Genomic DNA, 16,223 nt, shown 5'->3' with positions numbered 1-16,223 from the left:
TCACTTTATTTTGCGATCTAATGAAAGACAGCTGACAGGGAGATGAGCGGCCATTTTAATTGCACATAAATTTAGACTAGCCCTTAAACTCCATTCAGCAAAATTACGAAAACAATGGGGGCTATGACATTTTATGTCTTTTTTTACTTGTTACAACTTAAATGGCCACCAGTCGGCCGTCTTAGATCTCATGTCGGAAAAAAAAAAATGATGTGCTTATGTATACAATCATGTGTTGTCTTTGTGACAAGTACGAATAAAATCAGTCCATACATGTCCGAGATATGGTTGCGGACACACACGCACATGCCTGCACGCACACGAAAATTGAGACCAAATCCATAAGCCCCTGTTTCAGACTAAGTCCAACGGGGGCTGATAAAGGTACAAAATGTGAAAAACCTGCATGGTATATGCTACCAACCCACTGCAATGCCCCTGCAATGTCTATGATCTTCAAAGTCTTCCACCTATTTCTGTCATAAAGTATTCTCCCGATATCTAATTTTATGATTCTGGATTTTCTAGCAATTAGTTCTTCAGAAATTATCTCTTTAAAATCCATGACCTTTCAAACAAATCACAACTTTCACACTCTCTTTGTAATCCATATCTTATATTACTAAAAGGAGAAGCATCTGTCCATCCTTGTGTGTCCGTCACACTTTATAACTAGCAATATAAGAGAGAAGTAGGGGAGAGGAATGGGGGGAAGGGTGCAGCCGTCCACATGCAAGGCATCATGTGAGGTAGTGTAACCCTGCAGGATTGGCAGTACTATTTGGTGCTCGTGGTAACTCAACAACCCGCAGGAGCACGAAATTATTTGTGTCCATGGCCTCAGGACTGGGTGTTTTGAAGGAACTCGAGTGCTTTCCACTCATGGCGAAACTCGAATCCTGGATCCGTAACAACAATTATGTCAGCAACATCGCTTTAAGTTGGTGCATTGAAAAGTCTAGGATGGTCTCCGATGAGTTTTGTCTCTTCGAATGACTCTCAGCTCATGTAAATTTTTTTTCTTCAATGTTTGTCTTGAATAGTTGGATGTATAAATTTTCCAGTTGATGCATTTCTTGAAGTTCAAAATCATAGTCCAGAAATGATGGTGCAATGTTGCTCTTCTTGTGCCTGATGATCATCAATGAGGTCAACTTGAAGGAACTCAACCTCTGTGTCACTCATTTGTTGCATAGTTTCAATCAGATGGCCTCTAATTTTGATTGTTGATCATTTGTACTATCTCTCTCCTGTACAAAATATAGTCATTTGGAAGCAGCAGTTCTACTTTCTAATGTTACTGAGGAAGTGGGTGTGTGACATCAGCCGATTTAAAGGCACTGGAGGTTCGGGTGGAATGTCTAATTTCACTTTTCTACCACGACAACACAATCCTGGAGCCTCGCCTTTCCATTTCAATGCCTGACAATGCTCACTTGATCCATTTGACCCATACCCAAAGATGCTTGCATTGAAAGATCAAACGATGTGTCATAGTTAAAGGCAGCTCTAAACCAGCGAGATGATGTGGACTCTTGATGATCTCGCAATTTGAGCTTGCAGGCGCTCTCTTCTTACCTCCAGATGTTCATTTTGAAGGTGAGTTTGTGCCCTTTGACCAAGGTCATGCAACCATTCTCGCCTTTCGTCAGGCTCTGTATTTTCAAAGCAAGTTTGCATTCTATGGCCAAGGTCGTCTAATCTTGCTCTTCGTTCTTCCCTCAGGCTCGTCATTTTGAAGGTAGGTTCGTGCTCTCTGACTAAGGTCATCCAATCATGCCCTTCTTTCTACTTTTGATTATTTAGATCTCATCAGTCCCATGAATCTGGATGCAAGGGTACTGTGTCAAATATTTTGTTGTCTGCAAGGCATATTTTCTGTGCCAAGCCTACCCTATAGATAGCCATTGGAACCGTCTCCGCCTCGTCAAGCTAGCAGAGAGCTGGGCTCGCATTTAGACTTCAGATGCTTTCTCGTTCCGCTTACTGTGAGCCATGTCCATCTTAAGCAAGTAGCTGTGGATTTGACATGTGGAATTGTCCTCTTGTGTAATCACATTCCCCTATAAAACGTTGGAATTCATCACCGAGTAGCTAGATTAATTAAAGATAACCATACTGCATGATTGCATGTGCGATGACTTTCAGCTACTTTTCTATTTTGATTTCTGCTCCTTTCTTGTTCTCTTTGTTGTGTCTGTGAGCCATCCCCATCTAAAGTGAGTAGCCGTGCATTTGAGCTGCGTAATCACATTCCTCTGTAAAAGTGAATGAACCACCATGTGGCAAGTTTAGTTACACATGAATGGATTAAATTAAACATTTTGAAAATTTTGTGGTTAGTGAAAAGTGGGTTAGATAGAGGGTCCGTGTGTGTGATGTGTTTAGTTTTCATGTGAGATGTGGGGTATGTGCTGTACTTAATTAATTAAAGATCCCAATTCGTCCTTCGTGAAGAGTAGGGCGAGCCATCACTGGCACCATGGCCAAATTCAAAATTCCTGCCCTAGCCTGAGTCAAGCATCAGGCCTGGCCAGCCAGTTCGTGAAAGACTTTGGTCAAGCTTCACGCGGCCAACCCTACAAGAGCATGGGAATAATTGTGCAAGAAAAAGTAGAAGAAGAAGAAAAAGAAAAAGAAGAAAAGGAAGAATAACTGAATTAATTAAGTCTGTCGTTCTGATGGAGTCTATGATCTTCTTGTATGCTTAGTTGAACACGTCCTCAACCTTTCTTGTTCTCATATCTCAGAGAGGGCACCTGGACTTGGACACCTGGACCCTGCCGAGAGGGCACCTGGACACTCCCAAATCCTCTCTAGCACCATGACATCATGGCATGCTAGCCACCAGGAGCTAGCACGCCATGTGACTTTCTTCTTGTATATTTTTGCCTTCAGTGTACCCCGTCCATTGATGTACTAAGCACATCAATTGCAATTCATTGTTTCCTTATGTACCATTGTTCCATGGGGCTGTGTTGTCAAGAAATAATTAAATAAATAAATAAATAAATAAACACTAAGAATAGCGTGCACGTGCAAAGATTGCGCGTGATTTTTGCAAACATCAATGGCCAAGTCGTAAACCGCCTAAATTGTCAGCGTGGTAGTCTGGATGTCAACTCCTCATTCTCTACCTAAAGTACAGGCCTCCATTTCGCTCAGCCGGCATGCGAGGCTTATAATCCTCAGCGTGGTTGGGTGCGAGTACTGCGGGTGCGCCAGGTCTGGGAGTTCCACGCGGCAACATTACTACAGACGGGCTCTTTGCTAGTTTTGAGTAGAATCCAGCTTGGGCATGAAAAATACATCCTGAACATTTATATTTCTGGGGGCCAAAGAAGGAGCATTCACGTCACGGTCTCTGTCAGGCTTCTGCCTGCGAATCCTACCACGCTACATGCACTCACCAGCCACTAACATTAAAACAAGCATTACAGAGTGCAAGATGAATACTCTGTCAAATGCAGACCACAATGTCGACGAGCTACGGTGTCACAAGCTTGGGTCCTTTTCAGGACCGGCATTGTCCACTGTATAATCTTGGCAAACATTGAAGACCTTTCAGGAGCCAAGTAAAACCTTCTGGCTGATTTACGTATGAGAAATAAATGTGACATTCTTTGCCTGCAAGAGACCAATCGTGGAGTTACAAGTATCTGCCCTAGAATCTTGGGAGTGGCACTTGTTATTGAGAGGCCACATGATCGATATGGTAGTGCTATCTTGGCTTGAAGTGGAATTACTGTTGAAAAATCCTCTCTATCAGAAATTGATAACATAGAAGTCCTCAATATCAAGTTTATGGGAATACGTGTAAATGCAATCTATAAGCCTCCGAATGAAGAGTTTACTTCCCTGACGGCTTTGTTAGTGGTCCGTTGGACGTGGTGATTGGTGACTTCAATAGTCATAGCATCCTGAGGGGATACACAGAAACGAACGAGGATGGGGAACTGGTGGAAAGCTGGTCAGACGCAAATCAGCTCTCCCTCATTCATGATGCAAAACTTCCACACTCTTTCAACCGTAGCAGATGGAGACGAGGCTACAACCCAGACTTGGTATTTGTGTCAAACTGTATCGCTAACCAGTGTGAGAAAGTTGTGGTGGGTCCAATCCCAAACTCTCAACATCGCCCTTTTGGAATTAGAGCCAATGCTGTGGTTGCATCCCAGTCAGTCTCTTTTCGCCGATGATTCGATTTAAAGGCGGCAAACTGGGAGATAGTCGCTGCAGATCTGGATGCTTCAATTAAAGCTCTACCAGCCTCTCCTGACACTACAATGCCTTTGTGGATCTGGTTAAAAGCTCATCTTGTAAAAAAATATCCTAAGAGGCTGCAGGGCTAACTATATCCCAGGACTATCTGATGATGCCAAGAAACTAACTCTCCAATGACGACACCATTTCTTTCCAGAATGACACCTTGGAAACTCGAGAAAAGCTTATTAATGCCATATCGGAGGAGTGGATAAATAAGTAGGAAGAGCTGATTGATTCCACAAACATGACTCACAGCAGCATAAAAGCATGGAAAACCATAAGGATTCTCGGAAATGAATTTACAAAACCTCAACCCAAGTATGAAGGCAGGACAGACCAATTTGCCCATCAGCTAAACTCAGGTCATCTTCCCAGCAGGGCAAAACTCCCTAGGCCAAATGTAGGGACCAGAAAGACCTTAATGTCACAAGGCCCTTTACTTTGAACGAACTTCAACTTTGCATCAAGGTGATAAAAAAAAACAACAAAGTACCTGGGTTTGATGACATCCTCTGTGAACAAGTGAAACATCAAGGTCCAGGTGCCCTTCAATGACTACCAGATATGCTCGACTGTTTCTTGACTTCCAACAAGATCCTGAAGCTTTGCAGATGAGCAAGAATCATGGCTATCCTGATATTCGGGAAAGATCCATCATCCCCAAAAGCCGGCCAATCTCCCAGCTGTGCCACACAAACAAACGATTTGAGAGACTCATTTTGAACCTTGTAGATTCCTTTGTGGATGAACATCTTATTCCAGAGCAAGCCAGTTTCCGACCTAGAAACTCCTGCACAGGTCAACTCCTGAATCTCACCCAATTCATGGAAGATGGCTACGAGGAAGGGCAGATAAGTGGTGCTGCTTTTGTCGACCTATCAGCAGTGTATGACATTGTCAACCACAGGATACTCGTGCAGACGCTTTTTCAGCGAACAAAAGGCATCAAACTGACAAATCTCATCCAAAACATGCTGGAGAACAGACATTTCTTTCTGGACCTGAAGGGCAAATGTAACAGAGGTGGCAGAGACAGAAGAATGGCCTCCCACAGGTGGTGTCCTTGCCTCCCTGCTGCTCAATATCTACACAAATGACCAGCCCATACACCCAGATGCAAGGTTTCGTTTCTGTCGAGGAGTTTTTCCGTAATACTGTTCACAAACAAACAAAGAGACAGGGGTGAAAACAGTAACCTCCATCCATCTTCGATGGCGGAGGTTAATAATTGTTCATGTTTAATTTAACAGATTTCAGCCTCTTTGATGTACACTGCATCACTCTCAAGTTCAAATGAGGTAAGAATGTGATAAATTATCATGAGCTCTAATAATTATGTAATGCCTGGTGTTGGCTTAATGGTTAGCGTGGCAGGCTTTGGATCCAAGGGTCCCGAGTTCAAATCTCACTCAGCTGTTGAATTAATACCAGGTGGGGTTAACTCGGCCTGTCATCCTTCCGAGGTCGGCAAAGTGAGTGCCAGCATGCTGCTATCCTGTGTCGGAGTGGCGACCCATCCAAGATTGTGTCCAATAGCCAAGGAGACTGCTTAAGCAGCACCAACACTCTGCAGAGAGTATGGTCCCAATCTCCTCCTCTCCTCAAATAATTATTACATCTTACATAGTTAAGAAAGTCATTCATTGCTGTGGAGTACATTGATGCTGGCTGCACAATTTCTGTGAGCTGGTTATGCCACAGATGCAGTGGCCCCTGCAGATCAAGGCAGGAATTCATGATATGGTGAGGGTGCTGGTACATAATGGCCTACTCTTTGCAAAACCCACCAGCATTTGCTGACAGATTGCACCCTGGTTTAATGTACCAACGAATGGGTGGTGTGCTGAATGTCCTGACTGTGGGACTGCAGTCAAACTCAGATTAGACAGCTTACGAGTGAGTGTGCCAGTCCTGTGCTATTCTGTCAGCGCACTACATATGAATCATTAGCCCTTTCTCATGTTGCCGGAGACAGGGTTTTGCAATTGTGTGTCTTTTTCTACCATTTGAGCTTTTGTCATCAAATTTTCAACCAACTTTTATTCCGAGAATATGGAGAAGACAAATTAATAATTAGGTCAAAATGTGAAATGGCAAAGTCACAATAAATTCATACAGGCCTTATCAGCCCGCTTTTGTGTGTTCAGTCCGTAACATTCATACCGTTTGAGCTTTTGTCAACAAATTTTAAACAAACCGTTATTTATGAGACTATGAGAATATGGAGAACAGTCATCAATAAATTGTACTTTACGTATTTTTTAGCTGTCGTATTCATCCAGTTTAGTTTCAGTACAAAGCGGACATGGACGAGCTTTATATTTTGAGATGCATTTGAGTGAATAATGGTTCAATTAAAACTATGAAGAACGCAAAGTAATGAAATGGCAGAGATTAGTTCTTTTGATCTCTATTTATTTGCTCTACTACATTCCCCTTACGCAACTCACCGACATCACTGCTGTACAGAGAGGATCTTCCTTTCTCACTTGGTGTGGTGAAGCCCAACCGGTTGTTCACAATAAGGTGAATGCTGCCACCAACACGGTAATGTGGGAGGCGAGACAGTGTCAGGGTCTCAGCAACCACACCTTGCCCGGGAAATGAAGCATCCCCATGAACCTGACAGAAAAAAAAGAAAATAAAAACAATGTCACCCGCAGGGTGACCCGTATCTTGCCAAAAGGTGACCACGTGTGACTTCTTTAAGGTCACACTGAGGTGAACAAAGCTGCTATCCACCAGGAGCGACTCCTTGAGGAATATCTGCCTACGAGAGATTCCGATGAGAATCGTTCTACAGAGTAACCATGAAAAATATGTGTTTGCCTCATAACGTCACCAAATGACATCATAATGTCTCAAGCTTGACATATCTAGAAAGCACTCATCGAGGTGTTCAATTTGAGGTACTACACGATATGGTTCCTAAAACTTGAAAATTTGACCTTGGGGTCAAATATGTTTGACCTCAGGCGCTAACCATGAAGGTCAAGGCCAATCGCCACCAAAAATTAATCAGCTGAGCGCCAGACCATGAACTATATTCCTATGAAGTTTGAAGACGATCCGATCAAAATTACTCAAAAAATAAGGGTTTCGTCGACTCCCCTGATTTGCGACAAAGTGACCTTGACCTTTGACCTTGACCTTCAAAATTTTGTGCACTGAAAGGGACCTCTATAGGCCTCTGATATGTGAAGTTACAAAAATTTCCAATGATAACTGTGCTCTGCAGAATTTTTTTATATGTGATTACAGACAAACAAACAAACAACAAAAGAAAAAACATTCAAGCTGACCAACATATCTTGCAAAAACTTCGTTTTGGCAAGATAAAAACAACACAAAAACAACACCAGCCGGTGGTGATTATAAACATAAATAAGCAAACAATTCACTGGACAAATAAACAAATCTGTGAATACTGCACATAATACATGCATACCAGTTTTAGAAAATGCAAATCTTTTACTCTCAACGATTCTAATAAGGGACAACAGAAAAAAAATATATATATATATATTATATATGGCATCAATCGCACCTTCTGGCTGTTATGGTGAGCATTGCTGCGGATTTTGTCTCACGTGGTAAAACTGACTAATGTGGTCATCATTGGTTAGATATTTATCAGTATGCAGTCCTGATGAGGGAAAATAAGCCCAAAATCCAGAAAGGCAGCTCCATTTGATGCTTAACTAACGTTGACCATGTAATCTTTGTCTGTTTGACAGAGTCGCCTGGCTGAGGACTCTGGATTGGAGGTGATGATTTGGTGTTGGACTTTATGTCCATTGCAGATTTGGGGAGTGCTCGTCACACTCCACATATTTCGAGATATGTATATATATATATATATATATATATATATATATATATATATATATATATATATATATATATATATACATACCAATCAAGGAAACACACTGAACTTATGACATGATGCTGACATCATGGACATAAATTATGCCAACACATCCCCTCCAAACTCAGAGGCATCCATATGGCACTCAAGCCTTTGAAGACTGAAATGAAAGCCTATGGTCATGAATAAATGAAAAAAAAAGAGATGTCAATCTCGATTTTACCCTTGTTGTGCACTCATCAGAATAACAGACTGCTGATAGTTTATTCCTGACCATGTTAAGCTCATTAATAAGCCTAATTGAACCCCAAAATTTGATGAAGCAGCAGGGCACAAACTGAGTCCCATCACATCGCTTGTTGCACGACCTGCCAGCAACAAGTGTCACTTGTCACGCGAACACATTGTCTCTGCCCATTCTATGCTTATCGCGTCCCCCACAGATGGATGGATCAGAGCCATCTCGACTTGCTAGGCCTCTTTATAAGAAGCAATGATATTTTGCTAATAAAGATGCTTAAATGAGTCTTTACACATGAATGATGAATCCCATTGCCTGTCCAAATTTTATAGCCATGACAACATTATTTGTGGACTGGATATGGATTGTTTTTAACATATCTTGGAGGATCATATGTGATTTCTCCCAGCCATGGTTTCATCAAAGTGTGATGTGGATCTTGCCACCCACACCCCAATGACCCAATTGTGGCCTTTATTTAATGCATAACTCTATTCCTAAAGGTCATTTGGTTTTGTTTAATACTCGCCTGAGGGAAATTTGGTGAAAAATGGACATACTTACACATGGGCGGTGTATCGGCTAACAGTCGATACGTCCGCACACCTATCGGAAGTAATAATTATCAAAACCAATTATCCAGTTTTGTCAAGTCATGGCCGACTTCTGATGACATTAATCATCAGATGTCTACAAACATTCCTACCAAGCACTGCCTAGTGCCGACCGAAGCTTTGGCAGAGACAGCTTGGTTGCAGCCTTCACCCAACCATCAGGCATATACAAGGTCTCCCTCCTCCTCTTAATCTAATTCCCTCAATCATACCCAGCATGGTGGACTTCTCCAGACTCTCGTTTTCTGCATGCATGAGGTGTCCAAAGCATGTCAGTTTCTGTTTTAGCATCAGTGCTTCAATGTACATGGTGGCATAATTACCTCCGCTACCGAAAGTGAGCGGAGGTTATGTTTTCACCCCTGTCTGTCTGTCTGTCTGTTTGTCTGTCTGCGAACAGGATATCTCAAAAAGTAATGGACGGTTTCAGGTGAAACTTGGTAGACAGGTTGGGTGTATGATAAGGAAGAAATTATTCAATTTTGGTGAAGATCCACATCCAGACCTGATTATTTTAAAGTGATTCTTCACCATTGAGAGATCAGGCCACACGCGATATACTGTATGGCACGATATCTCAAAAAGTTGTGACGGATTCCGACAAAACTTGGTCGATGAGTTGGGCAGATGAGAAGAACAAGCCAATGAGATTTTGGAGGTCTGGATCCAGGTTCGGCCTTTCAGTTGGATACAAAACGTAAACTCTTCAGCATGTTTTTTTCAGTAATTCTTCACCGTTGAGTGATAAGGACAAAAACGACAAATGGCATGATGTTTAAAAAAAAACGTTATGCACTGATTCAGATGAAACTTGGCAGACGGGTTGGGTGTTTGACAAGGACGAATTGTTCAAATTTTGGTGAAGATCCGGATCCAGATAACTGAATTTTTAGTGATTCCTCAACATGAAGAGATCAGGCCAAAAACGATACATTAGCACTTTAATATCAAAAAGTTATGGCCGGATTCGGATGAAACTTGGTGGATAAGTTGGTTAGGTGACACAAATTAGTTGGTGGACTTTAAATATCCCATGGTATACTTTACAAAAAGTAGGTGAGCTGTCGGCAGTACCTGAACAAATTACAAATTCCTGCCTTGACTTTTGTCGAACATCAGGTCTGAACAGCCGGTTTGTGAAAGACTTGGACCAACCAAGCTTGGACCGAGGCTCCACAGCACGAACCAGCGAACCGATTTCGATGAAACTTTGCCAACAGGTGGAATATATACTGGGAATGTGTGCGTTTGAATTTCGTTGCCTAGCAACCACCCGTTGCTGTACAGCGGCCGAAAAACCGCATACAGTATTTTCAGTACTTGTCCTTCAGTTTTGAATGTAGAGAAACAAGACTTCGGAATTAAACACTTCGAGACATTTAGAAAATTTTACTCAAGCCGATTTTTGATTGAGGTTTTATTTTTCAAATGGTAGTCCTTCAAAAATCGGGTGTCTATGTGCCGTCATTTAAGGTGTGTATACAGTGTTTTTAAGGAACTACACCGTCGTTCCACCTTCGATCCAAACGTTATTGACCAAAGTGAAAAGGATCCAAAATAAATGGAATCACCGGCATTTCTGTCTTTGTGGATTTCTAATAATATGTTTATTTGTTTACCGAAAACGATTCCACGACCCACACACCACCTCCAATTATTTATTATTTAAAGTGGGAGTGGCGTAGGAAAGTGGGCGTGGCTTATGAAAAATATTGTGTGGCTCAAGAGGTGTGGCCAAACAAGAGCATTGAGAGAAGTTTATCGGGTTTTCCGTGTGTGTGTGTGTGTGTGTGTGTGTGTGTGTGTGTGTGTGTGTGTGTGTGTGTGTGTGTGTGTGTGTGTGTGTGTGTGTGTGTGTCTGCAACACGAGGCTCCACAGCACAAACCAGCAAACCGATTATTTTTCAAATGGTAGTCCTTCAAAAATAGGGTGTCTGTTTACCGTCATTTTTTATGAGGAGTGCCAGTTGGCAAAATACGCAATAGGAAAAATCTTGCCAGGCAGAGGAACAATTATATGTGAACCAATACGTCTTGGCAATGAATCTTCGTCAGTGGATCGGTCAGAATGAAAAACATCGTATCCAGCGCTTCGATCCTAGCGGATCCCTCGTCGCCTACTGGCTTGTTTATTTATTCATTAATTAAACAGGAATAAATTTCTTCGTGGGGCTAGTGTGAAAAAATTCTGACTCAACCTGGGACTCGAACCAAAGGACCGAATCGGTTATGCGGTGACAATTAAATTCTGTTCATAAAATTGCATTTTATGAACAGAACAAAAATTCATCCAATAAATAGGCAAATTAACAATGGACATGATAGAAACTGAAGAGTAATGTAATTTATTTAAAATTTCTTAACTGTCTTTCAAAACTACAGCTCTTTTACTGTGTACCTGCAAGCAGAGCACCCGGTTTCCAGACTGGCCCTCGCCCTCTATGGAGTAATCTCCTTCCTGGCGTCGCTGTTGTCGTCCCCGTGCTTTACCCATAGCTACAGGGGTTACAGCCTCGAGGTGTGATGGGTTGGGTAACATGGTCACGTGTACAGCATGAGCAGACCCCAAAGAAACATCCACTGAGGCCGTGAGGTGTGACAGCACGTCCCCAATGGCGCCATGGACACCGGTCGGAATCTCACTGAAGCCTCGCATCTTGTGAAACAGCAGCTGGTGGTGGTAATGCAACAATTACATCAACTGAGTCTTTTGCGATAGAACTGCACATAAAATGGACAACGGTCACACTGAACTAGAACGGCACTCGGTACAGCGCATACTTCCGCTAGGCTGAACATTTTACATTATGTATCACACAGATAGGTCGGATTTGCATCCAGACCTGAACCAAAATCTAATGGGCTTGTTCTCGTCACCTACACAACACATCCACCAATTGTTGTCAAAATCTGTCCACCACATTTTGAAATATCATCACTTGAGCGATTATATCCAAAAGTACCTCTTAACTGGGATAGTGACCATGAACCTGTGTGCCACACCAGCACTTGTAGCAGCTGACACTGAGTTTAGCAGTCGTTGGTTCCGAGGCTTTCATAGACCGCAGCCCAAGCCAAAAGTTTCGTTTTAATTTTCTATTCTAATTCAGTGTTTATATGTTGCCTTCAAGTTTTCTTGCCTCGGGTGACAACTGCAGAAGACCTGTGAGCAAATTGAGGCGACCACGATGAGGCATCCCAAGCACGACGTCAGTTATGCCGAGATGACAGCTCCGTCTCAGAATCTCCAAGAAGAACCCCATCATCGCCTCTGCACCCTCTGCACTGTATCGCTTCACCGTTGCAAACCTTTTCGCCAAAAAGTTGTCAAGGATCTATTTGCGATTACATGTAAAATAAAATAGAAGCAAGTAGTTTCATGAGTTGCAAGTTGAATAGCATGTTCAATACATGTACTACCAACACGTATGCAATTTATTTGATTATGCTCTAACAGGAACACAAACAACATCGGTAAAAGCTATAAAAGGTGCCTTTTGTGGCTGGACAGAGATGTGCTTGCACCACTACATATAGATGTAAAGTGAAGAACCGGTCTTGCTGGTTAATAGCTGTGGATTCTAGCCATGATGCAATCAAAATACATCACGGGGACTTTGGGACGAGATTCCTGCCAAAAAAGGACTTAAAAGGGACGATTATGGTGGTAAATCTCACCTGTTGCTTTTCCAATGCAACAACGAAATGGTTTGCTTCACAAAGAGGGGATCAATTAAAAAAATATATTTTCAACAAGATCTCTGTGTGTGTGGTCAGCGTATTCTCGAGTAACTGTTCCACACATGCCAAGATCACTCAATTCTTACTCAGCATTTTGTCTGCTTATTATTTTGCAAAGTATTTTATTTAAAAAAAGCCCTGTTCTTCAAACTTTGTTTCTCTGTGTAAACCACAAAATTGCAATTCTTAGCAACAACGAACCTTTATTCTGTATCTTATGTTGTTGCGAATCTGGAAGCCATGAACACTCAACATACAGGTCCTATAGAACAGTTATATCGGTAAGTATGTGTTTTTAGTTAGGGTCCCCGTCCCGTGTCTAATGGGTAATTAAATGTACATGCGCTGCGAAGTTACTTTGATAGTCAGGGTTTTGCTTTATTTTTACACCACCAACATCAACTACAACAACGCCAGCATCACGCTCACCTTCACGACGCCATGGTGGTCGGAGTTCAAGGAGGAGCCTCACGGCGGCCCTCGACCAATCAGTATGCTACGAGTGAGATGGCCGCCGCTCAGCCAATCAGACCCCGCGACGGTGAGACAGGTGGTCTGCATGACGTCACCATGATTCCGGGCCAATCGACGGACTAACGCTAACGGCTCGACTTGTGCGAGTGCCGTCGAGGGTGTGAATACTCGGTAACTCACCACGTGGATCTCTCGGTATTTTGAAGATTGGCAAATAACCCTGTACCACGTGGTGGAATTATTGACGATTCACGGTCCGGTAAGGGACCCGTACCCTCGGAGTTTTCCGAAAGGTGCGATCTAGATTCCGGGTGTTCGGTAGAGTCGACCCTACCGCCCCACCTAGCGGTCATGCTCGCAGCTGATACCCGGTCCGCAACAAATTGGTGTTCAGGAGCGGAATTCGAACCTCTCCATCTCCACGAAATTCACGGATTCGGATCAGGGGTGTAGGGAGCCCCCCCCCCCGTTTCCCCCAAATTACGAGCATTTTAAATTCTCTTCCCAACACGTGACATGGCAAGCCTGGACCATGGGTTAGTCTACCACTACATCTACCTCACTACCCAGTGAGGTAGATGTAGAGTGGTAGACTAACCCATGGTCCAGGACACTACCCCCATGCAAGAACTTTCCCCGCAACCAAACTCAGAGTCCGTAAGGGGCGCAGGGGCGGTGTATGACACCTCCTCCCACCCCTCCATCAAATCCCCCCCCCCCGATGCCTCTGCCGAGTACATTTGACATGTAATGGGCCAGTTGATGGCAATGCTGGCAGGAATGAACAGCAAAATGGATGCGTATAGGGAAGGAATGAAAGAAAATGCACAAAGAATGGAAAATAAAATGGATGCGAATGCACAACGAATGAACGATAAGATGGATGCAAACACGCAGGCACGAAGGGCTGATATGCCAACGCAGCGAGGGGAAATGCAGAGCATGGGGGTGAACCTCCAGACAGGGCAAGAGGCGATGAAGGCGGAATTGGAGGAGGTGAAATGCAAAATGGCGGAGGAGATCGGCACTGTACGTGGAGTGATGGCTGAGTTGAGAGGGAGTGTGAAAGGTGTGTGGTCCGCGATGGAGGTGGGTTAGGAGGACGTGACGGACAAAATAACTACGGTTGGACGGGAGGTAGACAAACTCGGACAGGGGGTGAAAGAAATTTAAAAAAAAGACAAGGGCAATAAAAGAAGGAGATGGAAAGAAACGCGACGGCAATAGAAGGACTGAGACAAGGCCAGCAGGAAACGAGGGATGAATTCGTGGCCGTAAAAGAAGGATGTGGGGCGAGACACGAAGAGATAACGGAAATAGTTGGAGAATTGGGATGAAGAGTAGAGACGGAGACGCGGAAACTGGGAGAACGTTTAGAAAAACACATGGACGAGACAAAAGAAGGGTTTAAATTGTTGAAGGAGGAATTAGTGGAGACACAAGGGGAAATAGGGAAGGTAAGGGACGAACTGAATAAGGTAAAAGACGAGCAGGCACGAATGGAGGGTAAGGTAAGGGATATAAAAACGGAACTAGTGGAATGTATTGAGACCCGATGCAAGAGGCAGGATGGCCTCCTTAGGGAACAGAGGGAGAAAATACGCTCTCTCGAAGCGGATCGCGACCAGGTGAGTCCGGTGTCACCGAACGAGGTAGGACAGTTGCATGACGCGAGGGTGTGCATGCCGAGTTTGGGGGGGGGTAGAGATCTCGGGGTCTCTTGGCCTAATACAGGCCCCCAGTATGATTGTTCTGGAGTGTATGCGGAATGCAAGCGGGATGGCATGGGGGAGAATGCAAGACGGTGCGGGGCAGGCACCGACCCAGACGGGGGTGACAAATTATCCGGGCGAATGGCTCGGGCTCCGCGGGGGTAGGGAACCACCAAAATCTGGGGGATTCGTCCCTCCATTTGTCCCTCAGGGACTGGTGAGTGGGGTTCGGAACCCGGGAGGCCGGACGGTGCCGCTGGCTCCATACGACGGAAAGACGGACCTAAGGGCGTATTTAGCCCAATTTGACCACGTGGCCAGGGGTAATGGCTGGGGCGTGGATGAGAGTGGGATCCACCTTGTGGCGGCGCTGCTCGTCGCAGCGGCCGAGGTCCTGCCCACGATGCCCCCGGGAGGGATAACGCTGGCAGGCCTCCGTTCGGCTGTAAATAACCGTTTTGGAATAGAGCAGCAGAGTGAGCTTGTTAAATCTCAGCTCAGTGGGCGTAACCGTCAGCCCCACGAAAAGATGGGAGATTTGGCATACAACATTCGCCGCGCAGCGGGGATTAAACATGCAAACATGGCCCCACTCTACCAGGAAGACCTTGCCCTGGACTATTTTATCCAGGCTCTTGCAGGCACCGACACCGGGGCCCTGCTGACCACATTTCGCCCGAAAACCTCCAGAAGGCGGCCAACGCTGCCGCCCGATGGGAGGCAACAAAGCCGCCGGCTGGAGGAGCCGAGCGACGTGCGTTAGCTGTCCAGCAGGTGGGCCCCGTGGACAACCGTGCACCGGGAGCCGGGGTTGGTCTTGGCTCCAGAGTGGAGATGGAGGGAATGGTCCGGGACATGGTCGACCGCCGGTTAGCGGGGGTCTGGGCTATGGCAGGCGGCTCATGGGCAGACACGTGATGGTCCATCAGCGGATACCCCAATTCGGAGTGAGGGGGGGGTATAATTTGAACTACCGGAGGCATGCATCTTACCCAGTGAGGTGTTTTAACTGTAGCCAGGTGGGCCACCTGCAGCGGCAGTGTAGGGCCCCGCACAGGGAAAGGCCCCGGACCACCAACTCCACCCCGTGCAAACCGGAATAGCCAGGCCCCAACACCACCCCCCCCCCCGCCAGTTCCAGGGAAACTAATGAGTGCCGAATATATCGGGCCGTGTTCGGCAGACCCAGATGGGGAAGAGCCCTAAGAGCTGGGACAGGTCATTTATTGTGGCCAAATTGGCACTGGTAGTTTGACAATTCGGTGCAAAATTGCCGGCGTAGAGGTAGACGCCGTTGTGGACAC

The 16,223-nt window shown here is 44.7% G+C and overlaps 1 protein-coding gene across 1 annotated transcript in view; it reads right to left on the bottom strand.

Moving 5' to 3' along the window:
* Positions 1-16,223, bottom strand: part of DHTKD1 (dehydrogenase E1 and transketolase domain containing 1) — an 89,292-nt gene that overhangs the window by 62,488 nt on the left and 10,581 nt on the right. The window contains exons 4-6 of the mRNA XM_085895045.1: positions 12,133-12,327; positions 11,391-11,663; positions 6,717-6,888 (exon numbers count right to left, since the gene is read on the bottom strand). Coding sequence (XP_085751171.1) covers positions 6,717-6,888; positions 11,391-11,663; positions 12,133-12,327 — 640 coding nt within the window. The remainder of the gene's footprint in view (positions 1-6,716; positions 6,889-11,390; positions 11,664-12,132; positions 12,328-16,223) is intronic.

Source organism: Eptatretus burgeri, chromosome 9 (genome assembly GCF_056783735.1).
Source record: "Eptatretus burgeri isolate ZD-2024b chromosome 9, Ebu_testis_v1, whole genome shotgun sequence".
In the NCBI taxonomy this organism is placed as follows: Eukaryota; Metazoa; Chordata; class Myxini; order Myxiniformes; family Myxinidae; genus Eptatretus; species Eptatretus burgeri.
Note: the sequence above shows the minus strand (reverse complement) of the source record. Positions and strands in the feature narration are given on the sequence as shown.